General features: G+C 40.4%; 1 protein-coding gene across 1 annotated transcript; it reads left to right on the top strand.

Moving 5' to 3' along the window:
- Positions 1 to 606: 606 nt before the first annotated feature.
- On the top strand, positions 607 to 11,095 carry dus1l (dihydrouridine synthase 1-like (S. cerevisiae)). Its single transcript, XM_071474830.1, has 14 exons — positions 607 to 741; positions 1,854 to 2,126; positions 2,347 to 2,455; positions 2,587 to 2,637; positions 2,820 to 2,932; positions 3,358 to 3,440; positions 3,629 to 3,732; positions 3,859 to 4,006; positions 5,435 to 5,531; positions 6,759 to 6,847; positions 7,016 to 7,185; positions 7,279 to 7,316; positions 7,625 to 7,700; positions 9,318 to 11,095. Exons 2-14 carry the CDS (start codon positions 1,890 to 1,892, stop codon positions 9,482 to 9,484), a joined length of 1,482 nt encoding a protein of 493 aa, XP_071330931.1. The 5' UTR covers positions 607 to 741; positions 1,854 to 1,889; the 3' UTR covers positions 9,485 to 11,095.
- Positions 11,096 to 15,361: the final 4,266 nt, after the last annotated feature.

Genomic DNA, 15,361 nt, shown 5'->3' with positions numbered 1-15,361 from the left:
ATATTTCAACTGTCAAACTTGCACCAATCACTACATACATGGTCTTTATCGATCTTTGTAATTGTGGGTATTTACATACATAAATCAAATTGCATTTTGTTTTTCACAGCTAATCAAAACCAAACTATATGATAGTTTTAATGCTGCATAATCCTTATTGATTACATTACAATCCCCTATACAAAGTGGACAGGTTTAACCTCGGAGACACGGAAGGTGGGATAGATACACATGGTTTGGGGAGGCGGGAATTGGGCACAACTCTAACAGTACGCTTTATATTATAGGAAAGCATCCAATAGGTCTTAATGATCAGCTGAGAGCTGAGACAGTTCAGTATATCCTTATATCAAGCAGAAAATGTACACATGGAGGACAAAAATGATGACACAATTACGGAAAATAAGGCGGGTAGAGGACAACATTAACAGTATATTAGGATGTGGAGACGGTCTTCAAGTGAGGGAACCGTTACTGAGTTTTTTGAATCTGATAAGACTGCATTAAAACGAGTGGACAGTGAGGACGAATACGAGCTGAGGGTGGCAGTAATGCCACATCGTGGATGTGATGTGCCGTTAAAAACTCAACGAAGAAGAAGAGGAGGCGGAAGTTCTCTCTCAGCGCTCATGGGCTTCCCGGGAGCGCGCCTGTAAAGTCTGCTAGTGTGCGAGTGTGCGAGCGCGGTGCAGTCCGGACATCTGGATCCAGCCACACTCTCCAAACCTCACACTCCTGCAGGTGAGACAACAGACCATCTAAGTGTAAATGTATGACTACAGTTGGTACATGACCGGAGCAGTGCATGATGGCGCCAGAGAAACAAAGCTGTGGTACATTTTCTGTCACATGCTACATGTCTTCGCTAGCTAGCTGACTGACTGCACAGCACAGAAACAGCTAACTAGTTAGATGCTAATAACAGTTGAGACAGACAGTAGAAAGTCAACAAGGAAACGTGGGAGGCAAACAGAGATTTTCAGCCGTCATCCTCAGTCTTAACGTTAGAAAGACAAGTGAAAATGTGGCTAAGCTACCACATGAAGTGTCATAGAAATGGCTCGTTACTTTCTGACGTTGTTATATTTTACTGCTCTGCTTTAAGTGGTCGACGTATAGGCTTTTGTTTTTACACAAACTACTTAAATTAGTTAAAATTGAAATATTCAAATGACTAAACTGTTAAGCTGGTGGCCACTTGTACACATGTTACAGCTGGTTTGAAACAAGCAAACGAACATTGGGGAAGAAAAGTTAGTTAGAAGAAATGGGTAACTAGAAAGTGTGTGTTGGGAAGGGAGCTGACACACCAGATCTCAGATAAAATTCCTGAAATTTTATTGCCAGTCAATCTCCATAGACTTAAAATCTATTGTGTTTCAAAAAGAAAAAAACAATACATTCTTGCATCTCCACATCTCTCAGGTCTTGAAATCTAACATGGTTCATAGCTGAATTTCAAAAACATTGGTACAAAGGCAGGAAGAAATTTGTGGATTAGGTGGAACATCTGAATGTTACAACAAAAATTTAATTTGACTTTTACTTATTGTGTTCAGTGTTTGCTGTGTTGCTGAGTAGGAAACCACATATTTTGCAGGCTCTTGAATGTATGGTTGAATGATACGCAAAAAAAAATCATCTGGCGATTATTTTGATAGATAGTGTGATTGTGACATGAGTCACAATTTAGTGGACATGTTCCTTTATGTGTGGAGAATATGGTTTGTAGGCCATAGCACACCAAAGCTTTATTTATATTTATAATTTTTGGAAAAATTGCAGCTCCTTGGATTTGGATATTGAACTTGGCTGTGTTGCAGTTTTGATAATATTTGTTTGTTATTGTTCAGCCCTAGGTCCTGTGGTCTCCTGTGAAAACAGCTGTAATGGCCAAGCTCCAGGGCTTTGAGTTCTGGAATAAGACCCTGAAAGCGGCACGGTTTGTGGTGGCACCCATGGTTGACCAGAGCGAGCTGGCTTGGCGCCTGCTGAGCCGCCGACATGGTGCCCAACTCTGCTACACCCCCATGCTGCATGCTCAGGTATTTGTCCGTGATGCCAACTACAGGAGAGAAAACCTCTACAACGAGGTTTGTGAGGAGGACAGACCCCTCGTCACGCAGGTGAGGATCTGCACCCACAATGTCTTTTACAGTTTGTTAATGATGGTAGATTCAAGTGCTGGTTGAAATCCCATAGTAGAAGTTTTTCATCTTTGATAATCCTGTGAAGTCACGGGTTTGTCAACAAGCCATGTTATGTGAAATTACACACACTTACATTAATATTGTTCCTCATGTAATGTTAGATATAAATCACAATGTTCCTTTCCCTTTTTGCCAGTTTTGTGCCAATGATCCAGAGGTGTTCCTTGAGGCAGCTCTGCTGGCCCAGGACTACTGCGACGCCATCGACCTCAACCTGGGCTGTCCGCAGATGATAGCTAAGAGAGGTAGGCACAGTTTCCACAGGAATGAACACTCAAATTCTTACCTAGTGAGTGGATCACTAAAGATACTGATGCTCACCTTGCATGTGACACAGTGAAAGGAAAACTAACCTGTTTTGATGCTTGTTTCTAAGGTCACTATGGAGTCTTTTTACAAGACGAATGGGAGCTTTTAGAGAAAATGAGTAAGTCTCGTCATCTTTGTGTTCAGTAAAAAATGAAGCATAAATTCAATAGTTTACTTTTCTAAAAACCTGCAAATTCCTCAGCGGTGTAGTGCCACTTTTCTCTCAACTGTTTTATGTTCTGTTTTACAAACCATCGCGGTTTTACTTTCTCAAACTAAAATGCCACTGTTGTTTTACAGTCAGGTTAGCCAATGAAAAGCTGTCGGTGCCCATCACATGTAAGATCCGTGTGTTCAAGGAGATTGAAAAGACAGTCTGCTATGCCCAGATGCTGGAGAAAGCTGGATGTCAGGTATGATCACTGTGATTATTTTATCCACTCGGGTCACTTTAGTTCTGTCATCCTGTCTACAACCTTTTTCTCCTATAGCACATCCTCCCTCCTTATTATCACTATTATTAATATTATTATTGTTGCTCCTGTTACCAGGAACCTGTTATCAGTTATTGTTTTTTTGCTATTGTTATGTTTACCCCTGGTTTCTATGACCTCAGCCATATCAATAAGGTTAACTACCGGAACTGAATATTAAAACAAATTATTGTATTTGTATTGTTTACTTACCTTTAATATTAGAAATATCGACCTTATCATACGCTTCACAATGTTTATTTGTATATATCTGGAAAATCAGCCCTAAATGCAGTATCAGGAAGATTTAGAAAGGTCTTAAAAATCCTACATTTGAGCTTTTTCCTCCTCCATTTCTTCCCCAGCTGCTGACAGTTCATGGCAGAACCAAAGACCAGAAAGGAGCCATGACAGGCATCGCTAGCTGGGAGCACATCAAGGCAGTACAGTGAGCTACCACCACTTTGTTTTAATTCTTCACTGTACTGATTGTGTTTCCTAAGGCCTCAATTTAATAATTTTCATTATCCAAGATTTTTGATATTAAAACAAAATCAGAATAACATTTCCCCTTTCCCTTGTCCTGTGATACAAATCATTATCATTAATTCATTGTCTGCTGTGCTTTTGCCACAGGAAGGCAGTTAATATCCCAGTGTTTGCCAATGGCAACATTCAGCACCTGAGTGATGTGGAGCGCTGTATTCAGGAGACCGGGGTGCAGGGAGTCATGAGTGCAGGTTAGAGATGTAGTGTTTCATTTTGTTCATTACACACATTTTTTCCTAACTCATTGGTGTTAGTAGATTCTATATAACATACTTTCATGGTTTGAAACTACTGTCTCTTTTTGTTTTATTTTTTAGAGGGGAACCTCCATAACCCTGCACTGTTTGAGGGCCGTAACCCCCCAGTGTGGGAGATGGCTGAGGAGTATCTAGAGGTGGTGAAGCAGTATCCTCCCTGCACTCTGTCCTATGTACGAGCCCACCTCTTCAAGCTCTGGCACCACACGTATGTCTGTCCACCCCAGTCTGTATGTCTGTCAGTGTACAAATGCATTTTCTATAATGGGTCGAATATAATATGACCCCTGACTTTACTGACGGCTGGTTTTGGGAGAGGATAAGAACACTTGGTCAGACTGGACCTCATGATACAGAATCCCTTCCATTTAAGATGTAATCCTTAAGGTTTCAGTCCTGTTTGATTTCGTGACATCCACGGTTACCATGGTAACACCAAGTGTGGTTTAATACTACAGGTCCCAGAATTCTGAGGGCAGCAAACACTCCCTGAACAGCTACCTCAGTTGTGCAGTTTACTCTGCAGCAAAACAAATCCACCCACACACCCGAAGTGTTCATACCTGATCTGAAAAGTAAAAAGCCGGTGTTCGTAGAGAGGTGGGAGACGTGGTATTTTTAAAGAACTGGGATGACGGTGCACACTCTGTCTCTCTCTCCAGGAGTGCATTCGGAGCGTTGCACTTTGTTGTTCACATGAAAGGTGCCACAAATGATTGAGAAACAGAAAGAGATGGAGAGAGAAGTTAAATCTGTGGCTCCTCTCTCAGCTCCAGCTGAACAATCACACTGTGAGGTGGAGGTGCATGTGCTGGTTTCAGAACATTACAGAAATGGTCAGACCAGATCAGCCCTCGCCTGACGACAAAAAGCAATATAAAGCCTGTTTAAAACCCATAATGCAACACACTTAATGTAATAGAACCATATATAATAATGCAGAGACCCATATTCACTGCATTCAAAGACAACATCGCTGTGTTGTGAGTGGGTGTCTAGCTCTTAAATATCGTATGACCTCCAGTTTTTCAATGTAAATATCCTGAAAAATATAGAAGATTGTCTTATATTGGGGCCAATACAATAATCACTCAGGACCAAAAGCCACCAGCCTCTGATGTAAGACTGTAGAGTGCAGCAACATGTCATGAATATAGTTAGAGTCTTCTCCCTCTTCTGATCATGTAATGATGTTTTTATTTTTGTCACCAGTGTGGTTAATACCATGGTAGCCATCTTTTAGGCAGGACTTTATGGTTTTATTGTATTTGTACATGAATTTTGTGTTGATTTGATGAAGTATGGAGACTTGTTGGTTATTTAATAAGCTGCATAGGCCCACATCAGATGGTCCTGTTTGGTTAATATATCTGTTGATATTCTGTGAATTTCCTTAAAAAAATCCTTTTTTATATTTATATAATAATGTGATTTTAGCCATTGCTGTGTAGTAGGTCTATAATAATATATAATATAATATAATATAATATCTCACATACATTTTAATTTTTTTAAACACAGAATTGGCAACTCGGATAATACACCTTGTCCAATTTCTACCTGACAAGTAGCTGAGCCTTTTCACCCTATCTGCATGTTTTGTGATACTGAGTTGTGTGTGTGTGTGTGTGTGTAGGCTACAGATCCACCACGACCTCAGGGAGGAGCTGGCCAAGGTGAAGAATCTTGAAGGTTTGGCCGATGTCAGCAAAAAGCTGAGGCTGCGGTGCCAGGTAACCAGAACTTACAACAAAATTTCAAAATAAAATTTCACTTGAAATCAAAAGCATCTCTCTTAACATCAGAAGAAACATCAGGGAAACAAGCAAACATGCTAATTCACACAGTAAAGGCCATGTGACTCCATCAGGATCTGTCTGTTTCAGTTGAGCAGGTGAAACTGACTGATCACATGGTACATTCGTAATTAATCACAGCATCACATTGGCTCAGTCAGACAGGGATGTAACAGTTGAAATCTGCCAGTTAGACATCATCGTAAAGTTAGTTTGATTGACACATAATATGAGTCACCACTGTCCTAACCCCATTGTTATTGCAGTGGGTGAGGGTTATGTGACAGATGGAGCCAAAGGCATCTGTGGGATGCTTTTCTTTATCTTTGCTAACTTGGTTAACATTACTCACCCTGTAAGAAGCCAATCAGAGCCAGTGGAGAAGCTTGGTAGCTCTAGTGCCAACCTCGCTATCTGTCACATACTTCATAGCAGTCCACTGAGAGATCTACCCATTGCTGCCCGAATCAAATTCATGTCACTAGTGCTGCCTTCAGAGTGACTTCTGGGTCTGCACCATCTACTTGAACTCAGTCATTCAGTCTTATCCTCCTTCTCGGCCACTTTGCTCCTTCGAGGAAAGTCGTCTGTCATCACTATCCTGACTGTTCTGTCCTAACACCTCTAACACCCTAACATGCCTAAGTAGCACTTAATATGGTGCACTTCTTTACTTGATCTCCTGCACTTATTGAATAGATGTAGTACTTAGCACTAATGCCAAGGTTTCCTACTGCTCTGACACTTTAATGATGTCCTTCACTGCTAAGTCCCTTTGGATAACAGCGTCTGCTAAATGAGCAAATGTAAATGTAGTTGTCCTTTCCCTTTAGATGCAGTGTGAGCCACATGTTGTCTGGCTGATCAGATCACTTCCTGATTCAAATTGGTTCAGCATTCATTTACAGTACATCTTGCATTACCATGCATTTTCTTTATCCAGATACAGATTGCAGATCGTGGCTTCAGACTACTCACCACATGGCAAATTGATTGGGTCTCATACTTATTGTACATGCAAGTGACCTCTGATCTCTGACAATGGCCAGTGTTGACTAAAATCTGTTAGTTCGAACTTCTCAGACTGACACAGCTGTTTACTGAGCCTCATGGAAGCAGACTGACACTAACTGGAAGGATGTTCTGTGTGTTGTGTTCCTACAGGAGGAGATAGCCAAAGGAAAGGATGTGGAAGAGAAGGAGGGCAGCCTGCCCTTCCCCCACTGGATCTGCCAGCCATACGTCAGACCAGTGTGAGTCACCACACTGTTTTTACTGGTCTATATTTAATCTTTTCACTGAGACACTTTCATATGTCAGTACGCCTTCTATCAAAGGACGTCCTGTCCTGACAGACGGTAAAAAAAAACAGACAGTGAAAATTTTTCTTTATCTTGCTGTCGACTGACTGCACCTTCCAGGCCAAAGGAGCCAGTTGCCAACGGTAACAGCAAGGGTTCAGAATTGAAGAAGACGGTGTGTCAGAAGAGGGCACTGGAGGACTCTGATGGTTCCACTGACACGCTCTCCAAAAACAAACAGAAGAAGAGATCCCGCAACCCCAACAAGAACTTCTGTCCTGATCAGAAACGTGAGTCGAAGCGATCACTTCCTGCTCAAAAAGCTGACTTCTCAAGTTGAAGTGTGTGAAGTCTGACAGTGACCCTCCTCTTTGTCTCCACAGCCAAGTACATCAAATGTGAACAGTGTGGGAACCCAAAGGTAAGCAGTCACTTTAATACACACACAGTGTATGTGCATTTCATTTGATTCATGGTGACAGAGGAGCCCAAACAGAGCTGAGGTCAGCTGTTGTCACAGGTGTGACAGATTTCCACCAGCTGAGGGAAATGTATAATGTCAATGTAAATGATAAGTTGTAATGATTAAGTTTGTTATAACAATAAGATAATATAGTAAATATCTGCATTAAACTGTGTGAGTTGCATTATGTATTTTAATTTTACCAAAGACTCAGTAACTCAGCTCTCTAGCCTGTTTGTTTGATGCTGTTTTATTTTTCTCTCCAGGGAAATAAGTGTGTGTTTAACCTGTGTCGTGGCTGCTGTAAGAAAAAGGCCTACAAGGAGGTGGCAGACTGCCCAAGTCAGTACACACACACACACACACACACACAGAGATAACAGTGTGAGCAAATTGTGCAGATGAGTGTTGTGCTGTTTTTGACCAAATTCTGATTGTTTTAAATCTAATATCATTGTATTCTCTTCAACTACAACAACTAGTGCTGAAATAACATGTTGGTGAGGGACTATAGTTATAATATTGAGGGGAAGTCAGATGGGGTCAGATGTTGAGTTGGGCTTTTGTAGCAGAGCAGGGGAGAGTTTATTCTTTTCATACCCTGTATTTATATTTTATTTCAGCTTTCCCTTGTCAGATTTATATTTTTTTTAAAAAAGATGAAATAGTTACATAAACAAGGTGGCTTTCATGTGTGCCACGGGACATGTCTCAGCAGCCTGTTCAGATGTGGTCCAGTCTTTGGCTCAGCAGTCTGGAGGAAATAACAAATTCTATAAAATCTCCATCTTCTGCTCCAAAACACACAGATGAACGTGCCTCGTTAGGTAACTAAGAAACATGTCATTTCCTTAATTATAACAGACAGACAGACAACTATGTTTGGATCCTGGTTGGGGTGAAAATATTTTGGTGCTCGATCCCCTCAGGAGCCACAGCTGATGTCTGTGCCCAGTTAACTGTTTCAGTGACAGTGAAATATCTGTTCATTTAGTAGTTGTTAGTGCTGAGACAGAGAGCTGCTGGAGTGTTTGGAAGCATAACAGGAAGCATTAACTGTTTGCCATAGATTTTTGTTTGTAAGTTTTGCTGTTGCTACATAACCAAGCATTAGCAGCTGTTTATTTACTAGTCTTGCATTTACAAGAGTTAAGGGAATACAAGGTTATAAAGCATCCTGTGAGCAGCTACTTCAGTGACTCAATATCAAAGGTGAGGAGACGGGCCAACTGGACCAGAGCTAGCTAGTTAGCATGCTAACTTCAATAGAAGAAAAGTGATAGAAATGGAAGCTAAAGAATAAGATTGCAGGGCAGGTGACAAGTCTCTTTACAGTGTGTGTAAAGAGGTGAAAATTAACGGGTTCACCTGGGTGTTGTGTTTATGCCGCTCAAAGCTGGAGCCAATAAATACCTTTTTTACCCTTTTCCATTCCCGACAAAAGCCTGATGTTAGTGGGTCTTAGAGGGTTTTTTTGACCAGTGGAAAAAGGGCTTAAGTAAACAGGTGTTAATGCTAACTATCGCTATGTAGCAATACTAAAACTTACAAATAGCTCCTTTTAATGGGTGGGTCCAAAGAAAATCCTTGCTTTAAAAAAAATAAATAAATAAAAAAGAAGAAATACAAGATTTCTCTCCTTCTTCCTTATCCCCACACCAATAATTTTCATACCGTCCCTTATTTGTTGATTAATGTAGAATTATTTAGAAACCACATTTTCTAATAATGTGCAAAAGTACCAAACATTTGCTGCTTCCAGTTTGTCACATGTGAAGACGTGCTGTTTCTCTCCGTCTCATGTTAGTGTGAAGTCACACTCTTTGTGCTTTTGGACAGTTTGTCAGACAAACTAATTTGAATACATTTCATGCAACTCACTCTGTTATTATTTGCAGAGTTAGGGAAAAAGCAGACTAAGCAGTAGTGAATTGAATCTTTATTACCTCTGATTGGCAGGTCATGGGCTGAGGTTCAAGACCAAGGCGGAGAAACAAAAAGCTGACGAGGACAGCAGGAAGGAGGACTCAGCAGCAGAGATGGAGAAGAGCAGCAGCTCCCCTCAGCCTGCCCCACATCCCAGTACAGAGCTGCAGGAGCAGGCACCAGCACATGTGCCGCTATGAGCAGGACTGTGGCTACCTCCACATGCACAAACCAGACTGCTGTTATTGTGGTTCTGAGCTGTCTCATTTCAACTCACACTAACCCAGATAGTGATTATCTTTGAGACCAGTTAGACGAATAGTTCAGTTCAGATGTTCATCACAGTGAAGATCAGTACAACCAGGCTGTTGTGTGGACCTACACTGATTTATTTTGCAGGTTGATGAACATATGATGGGTGAGCTTTCATGTTTATTCAGGTAACAGAGAGGGTAGAAACTTCAGGTGTGTGCATGTAGAGGTAACCAATGATTAGTCAGGACATTACATAGGACAACACAGCTGCTAAATAACCTCAATGACAGTTGATTTCCAGGAAGAGACTGTCTGTACTGGACTGATGGTGAAACACAGACATTGTTCCCCAGACCAAAACCATAAACTATAAAGGAATATTTTTAATTTGATGTGGATTTCCAGGATTTCAGCGGGAAAGTTGGGAAGTCTCCTCAAGAAAATGAATTGGTTCTCTACTAGTTCTGTCATTTTATTTTTTTAAGACACAGATTGTATGAGGATAAGTTTTATTTTTTATTATTTTGGCCAAAGTTGTTACTGAGTCACCAAAGTATGAAGATTCAGTGACTGAAAACACCTAGTCCTGACAGATTGTTTAAGTTCATGAATGTGGTTGCATTTTCATCTGATGAGTTAAACTATTTATTTTATGTTTGCCTGTAGTGCATTGACTCTATGTGCCTTCTGATGTAAAACACCACTGCCTATCCAGATGTGAACTGAAGGGAGAGGAAGATCAAAGTGGTGCTCCAGCTGTGTTGTCTAAGACTCAGTGACTCCACAGTTCAAAAGAAGTGTCTCTAAAGGTCTGGCTGCCTTTAACAATGAACAGTGACGTTTTAGGAAATATGTTTTTTCATCTTACAGCCAGACAAGCTCATTATACTCAGTGTTTAGCCGAGCTTAGCAGCTAGCAGAGCTCCATCTGAAGAGGAAAAAAGAAATCCAGCAACTCAGAAACTTTGTTTACACATTGTACTTGTGCATTTGACACAGAGAAATGGGAGAATACATATCGTGACACAAACAAGTTTTGGATGTGTTGGCGACCAACTTAGGGCATCAGCCTAACTGTCCAAATCCACTGGTGCTTCTATTTTCCCCTTGTTGCATTCTTTGTGCTGTGCTAAGCGTTATATTTTTTTACAGATATGAGACCGGTGCCAGTCTTCTTCATCATCTAACTCAGAGCGAGATGTTTATTAGAAAAAATCCATTCCTTACTTCAACTTTTCAAACTAAAAGCTCACTTATCCAAGAGGCAGCCATCAAATCACAAATCTACTTGTGAGAGTGGATGCAGATGAGTTAACTAGTTTATTAGAGCTGGTTAGCATTATATTAGGATTAACACGGACTGAGGTGGAGGTCTTTGTGTCAAAACTGAGAATAGAAGACAAACATAGAAATCAATCAATCCACTTCATCCAAAGACTCCAGTTGGCTAGCTGTTAGCTGCAGTGGTAATGTGACGTACAGACAGAATGGACCCCTCTTCATTACTGTGTGTCATCAGACACTGATGTTGGAGAAATAAAACATCAACAAAACTCTTCCCCCACATGATTATTGTCTTAATAAATACATGAGAAGATGATGGAAAATGAGTTCTTGATCGGCCCTGCTGTTACTGAGATAAAGAAAACCACCGTCTCCATTTTGATTGTAGCATTCTTAGACTCAGTATTTCATTCCAGGCTGCAGAGAGGATTTGAAACCATTTAGACTTTAAAGTTTGAAAATTAAACTGCACTGCTTTATTTTACAGGACCATAATTTCCTGATGATTCTGCAGGAGTATACATTAATTATATATTTACAGTGTATTCTTTGTGTGTGTGTGTCTATTACTCACTGTCCCTCAGGTTGTAGCTTGGTTAGATGGCAACATAAATCCTGCCCCCCCCACCTCAGCGGGTTTAATGAAGACATTTTTGTGAAAACTGAGAGCTTCTTAACCCTGAGAACCCTCCGGAAACTGAGATTACTTTAACTCAGAGTCAGTTACCATCGTAGCTTACTCTGAACCTAACCTGCTCATATAGACATGTAATCAATGACACACATAAATGAGCACACAGGATTTTTATATGTATGTTCATTTAACAAAACAAGCATATCTATGTATCGTTAACTATCTGCTCACATTTTTATACCATGTGAAAATTCATCATATAGATATTTTTAATATGTACATATACAAATTTCACTATGGGTATTTCATAAATGTTATAATCTTAATTCTTCATATATCCAGAGGGCATATGATAATAATATAATATATCCCCTTGTAGTTATATATCAACATCACTCTTGATATAGATAGATAGATAGATAGATAGATATAATACTTTCTTAATCCCTTGGGGAAATTCAGATTGTCCAGTAGCTCACTAATGTATTCAGTTAAGACTTAAGTCCATGTCATGATCCATCTGTGTCAGGAGTCCAGTCCCAGACTCAGCCTTTTTAACCAGCTTGTCCAGTTGTCTTGTGTTCTTGTCTGACCTGCTGCTGCCCCAGCAGACCGCAGCATATAAAAGGATACTGTCCACCGCTGGCTGATAAAATATGTAGCTCTTCACTGCAGACGTCAAAGGACCTGAGCTTCCTGAGGAAAAAGAGCCCCCTTCAGGTAGATGGTCTCTGTGTTCATATATATATATATATATATATATATATATATATATATATATATATATATATATATATATATATATATATATATATATATATGAAAGTGAAATATCATTTGTCATAAGAAGTCCTGATGCTGCGGTTCCTGCTGCAGGGAAGGTAGGAGCTGCACGACTTCTGATTTTTTTAGAATCAAAAGTTCTGCTATGAAAGTCAGGTCGATGGGAACCTGGATTCAGCAGGCTACAGCTGGTGCACAAAGCTTTCACAGAGAATGGACTCCAGGTTTCACAATAATAGTACAATAATTACTTGTCATCACTGGAGCCAGTTTTAGGAGTTGGGTGGATATTCTGTGTTAATGGTTGTTTTGCTAATATGCTTGAAGCAGGTGAACAGAAATTCTGCAACATATTCAGAGACACTAAGATCAATGCTTTAAAGCTTTAATGCAAAGAATTTAGTTGAACAAACCAAAGTATGAGTCAATCAGCATAAAAGACAAACAACAAAAGAGTGAGGCTTTAAATGGGCGAAATCATTCCTGCCCTAGATAGATAGATAGATAGATAGATAGATAGATAGATAGATAGATAGATAGATAGGTAGATAGACACTTTATTGATACCGAATAGAAAATTTAGGATGTTGCGTGTTGATTGTAGTCATCTAGCGTGGTGGATGTAATCACTGATGAAGTGCAGATACTTGGACACCTGGGTGAAGACGCCAGGGTGGCCTGAGAGAGCACAAGCGTTAGGACTCCCATAACTCATGATGCCAACCTGTACGAAACCACTGGCTGTGCGACACACCAGTGGGCCGCCATAATCCCCCTGGGGAGCCCAAAAAACACACACATACACACATACACAATCTTGGTTTTAGTACAGCTTGCATTATTCCTTTGCATTGTTCCTACCATAAATATGGTATTTTTGGAAGAACTGGTTACTGGGATATTAAGAGACTTTTGTGAATCAAATCAGTGGTGGAAGAAGATCATTAATTAAAAGAACCAACACAACAATGTAAAGATGCTTGATTAGATGTAAAAGTTCTACATTAAAAATCCTACTTTAGGAAAAGTACTATGACTAAACGTTTATTTGTTTCTTCTTGGTATCACAACCGAAATTGGCTAGAATGCAGCATTTAGTGTTTGCTATCGGCTGTTTAGCGCCAGTCTTTGTGAGTGTGGGCTTTCGTAACTGGAAAAACACTGTGGAGAGAGAGCGGGGACTTCATAAACAGGAATCTTCAAAGGAGCTTATCTCTTGCTGTACACTGTCACAGCTATATACATACACAGAGTCAGATCCAGCATCTCTTCTTGTTTGATTAGCTTAGAAAGTAACCATAAGTCAGATCTTTTTTCCAGATTTAATGAAACAAAAACAGCTAAAATGATAAATCTTGGCGCTGTATTTCTCAACCTCCTGTGTAGCTGAAATTTCAAATACAATTTCTATTGAAATGGCCGGAAGGAACCCATGAAATCACGGGGAGAACATGGGAAGTCTACAAAGAAAGGCCCCAGGCCAACCCAGAACCTTCTTGCTGTGAGGTGCCCTGCTAAGTGAGGAGAGATGGATCACAGATTCAGCGAGCATGTGAAGCCAACAGGTTTACATCTCACAAAAACAATCACAGCCAAGTGAAAGGGATTGGGCCACATACATCTGATCGCAATGCCCAGTGTACTGACTGCTCTTCAACATGCCTTAACATTTGGTGCCTCCACAGAAATGTGCAAGAATTCATTCTCGACTCAGATGCACAATGCTCTATAAAGGCAGGCCCAGTTTATTCATCTCACGTTTGAGACGGACTTAACCCCAAAAACGCACAACTGAGCAGTAGGACACTGATCTTAGGAGGTTCAGCACCAACATTCATCACCTGCAACTGCTCTAATGGTGAGTCAGATGAACCTTATGATGCCAGGCCAGCCCCAGTTTTCATGATTATTATGCAAAATGTTTAATGATTTTTGGGTCTATCTGAATTGATAGAATATGTAGTCTATTTCAGACAAGTGGCAACTAACCGCGACGTTACCCATCGAGTTTGTAATTTGACCGTCGCCACTGTGGGTTTTTGAAACAAGAAGAAACCATATTTGGATGAGAGGAGGCGTGAGGAGTGGATCTGACCTGCTCTGTTCTCTGAACATCCTTATTGTCAGGCAGGTCGCCATGTCTGTCAATCACACAGTAGTCCCGCCCTAATGCATACACTGCTTCATTGTCTATTTTCCTCTAAATGGACTATCGTTTAAAAAAAGAACATCATGTAGTGTTGTATTGAAGAGACTGAGACCATAAACTCATTAGGAAAACGTTTACTGCGGTAATAAATCAAGTGAGAATAGGATCATTTTCCCATTGGCAATCTGACTTCTTTTTACAACCAGTGGAGTCGCCCCCTGATGGTCATTAGATAGAATGCAGGTTTAAGGCTCTTCAGCATTGGCTTCGCTTTTCAGCCCCGAGGTCTATGTCCATTTTTATAAACAGTCAATGATTTCAAATGATGTTCCAATGATGTGCACAATGCAGCATGAGTGTGTGAGAGAGAGATGGAGAGTGCGTGTGAAAGAGAGACTTTGCAGCATGTTTGAAGTAGAGCTGGGTTGGTTATCAAGCATCTACATCAGAGATTTGAGTATTCAAACGACAGCTCATGCCTCACTGCAGTTACCCTAATGTCCTCTGATCACACTTGTTCTGACACAGAGTCTGAGTGAGTACAAAATGCATGTAAACTATCAAAAATAAAAGCACATCATTTGCAGAAAAAAGTCCCTAGTAACTAAAATATTATGATTCATGATGTGACATTTTTAACACTGATGCATCAATATATAAATACTATTTTACTGTTGTAGCTGCTTGTGGTGGAGCTAGTTTTAACTACTTCAAATGTAGTTAAGAGGTGTGGTCCAATGGTTCCCACCTCAGGAGTTAGCCCACCTCCAAGGGTCGAATGATACATCTAAGTGGTCAGGAGATGATTAATGGCAAAGGACAGGGAAAAAAAAACAAAAAACAAAGTTCTGATACACAAATTTGTTGTCATTGTTCACAGTTACTGACATGAAACATGAGCGGTTTGAGAGGGAAACGTCTCTTTGGTGAAGCTGCTAAAAGCTCATGAACAGCACTTAACATGTCACAAGG

The sequence above is a fragment of the Trachinotus anak genome, unplaced genomic scaffold (assembly GCF_046630095.1).
Source record: "Trachinotus anak isolate AG129_WGS33_773 ecotype Australia unplaced genomic scaffold, CSIRO_AGI_Tana_v1 ptg000003l, whole genome shotgun sequence".
In the NCBI taxonomy this organism is placed as follows: Eukaryota; Metazoa; Chordata; class Actinopteri; order Carangiformes; family Carangidae; genus Trachinotus; species Trachinotus anak.
This window is presented reverse-complemented; position numbering and strand designations above follow the sequence as displayed.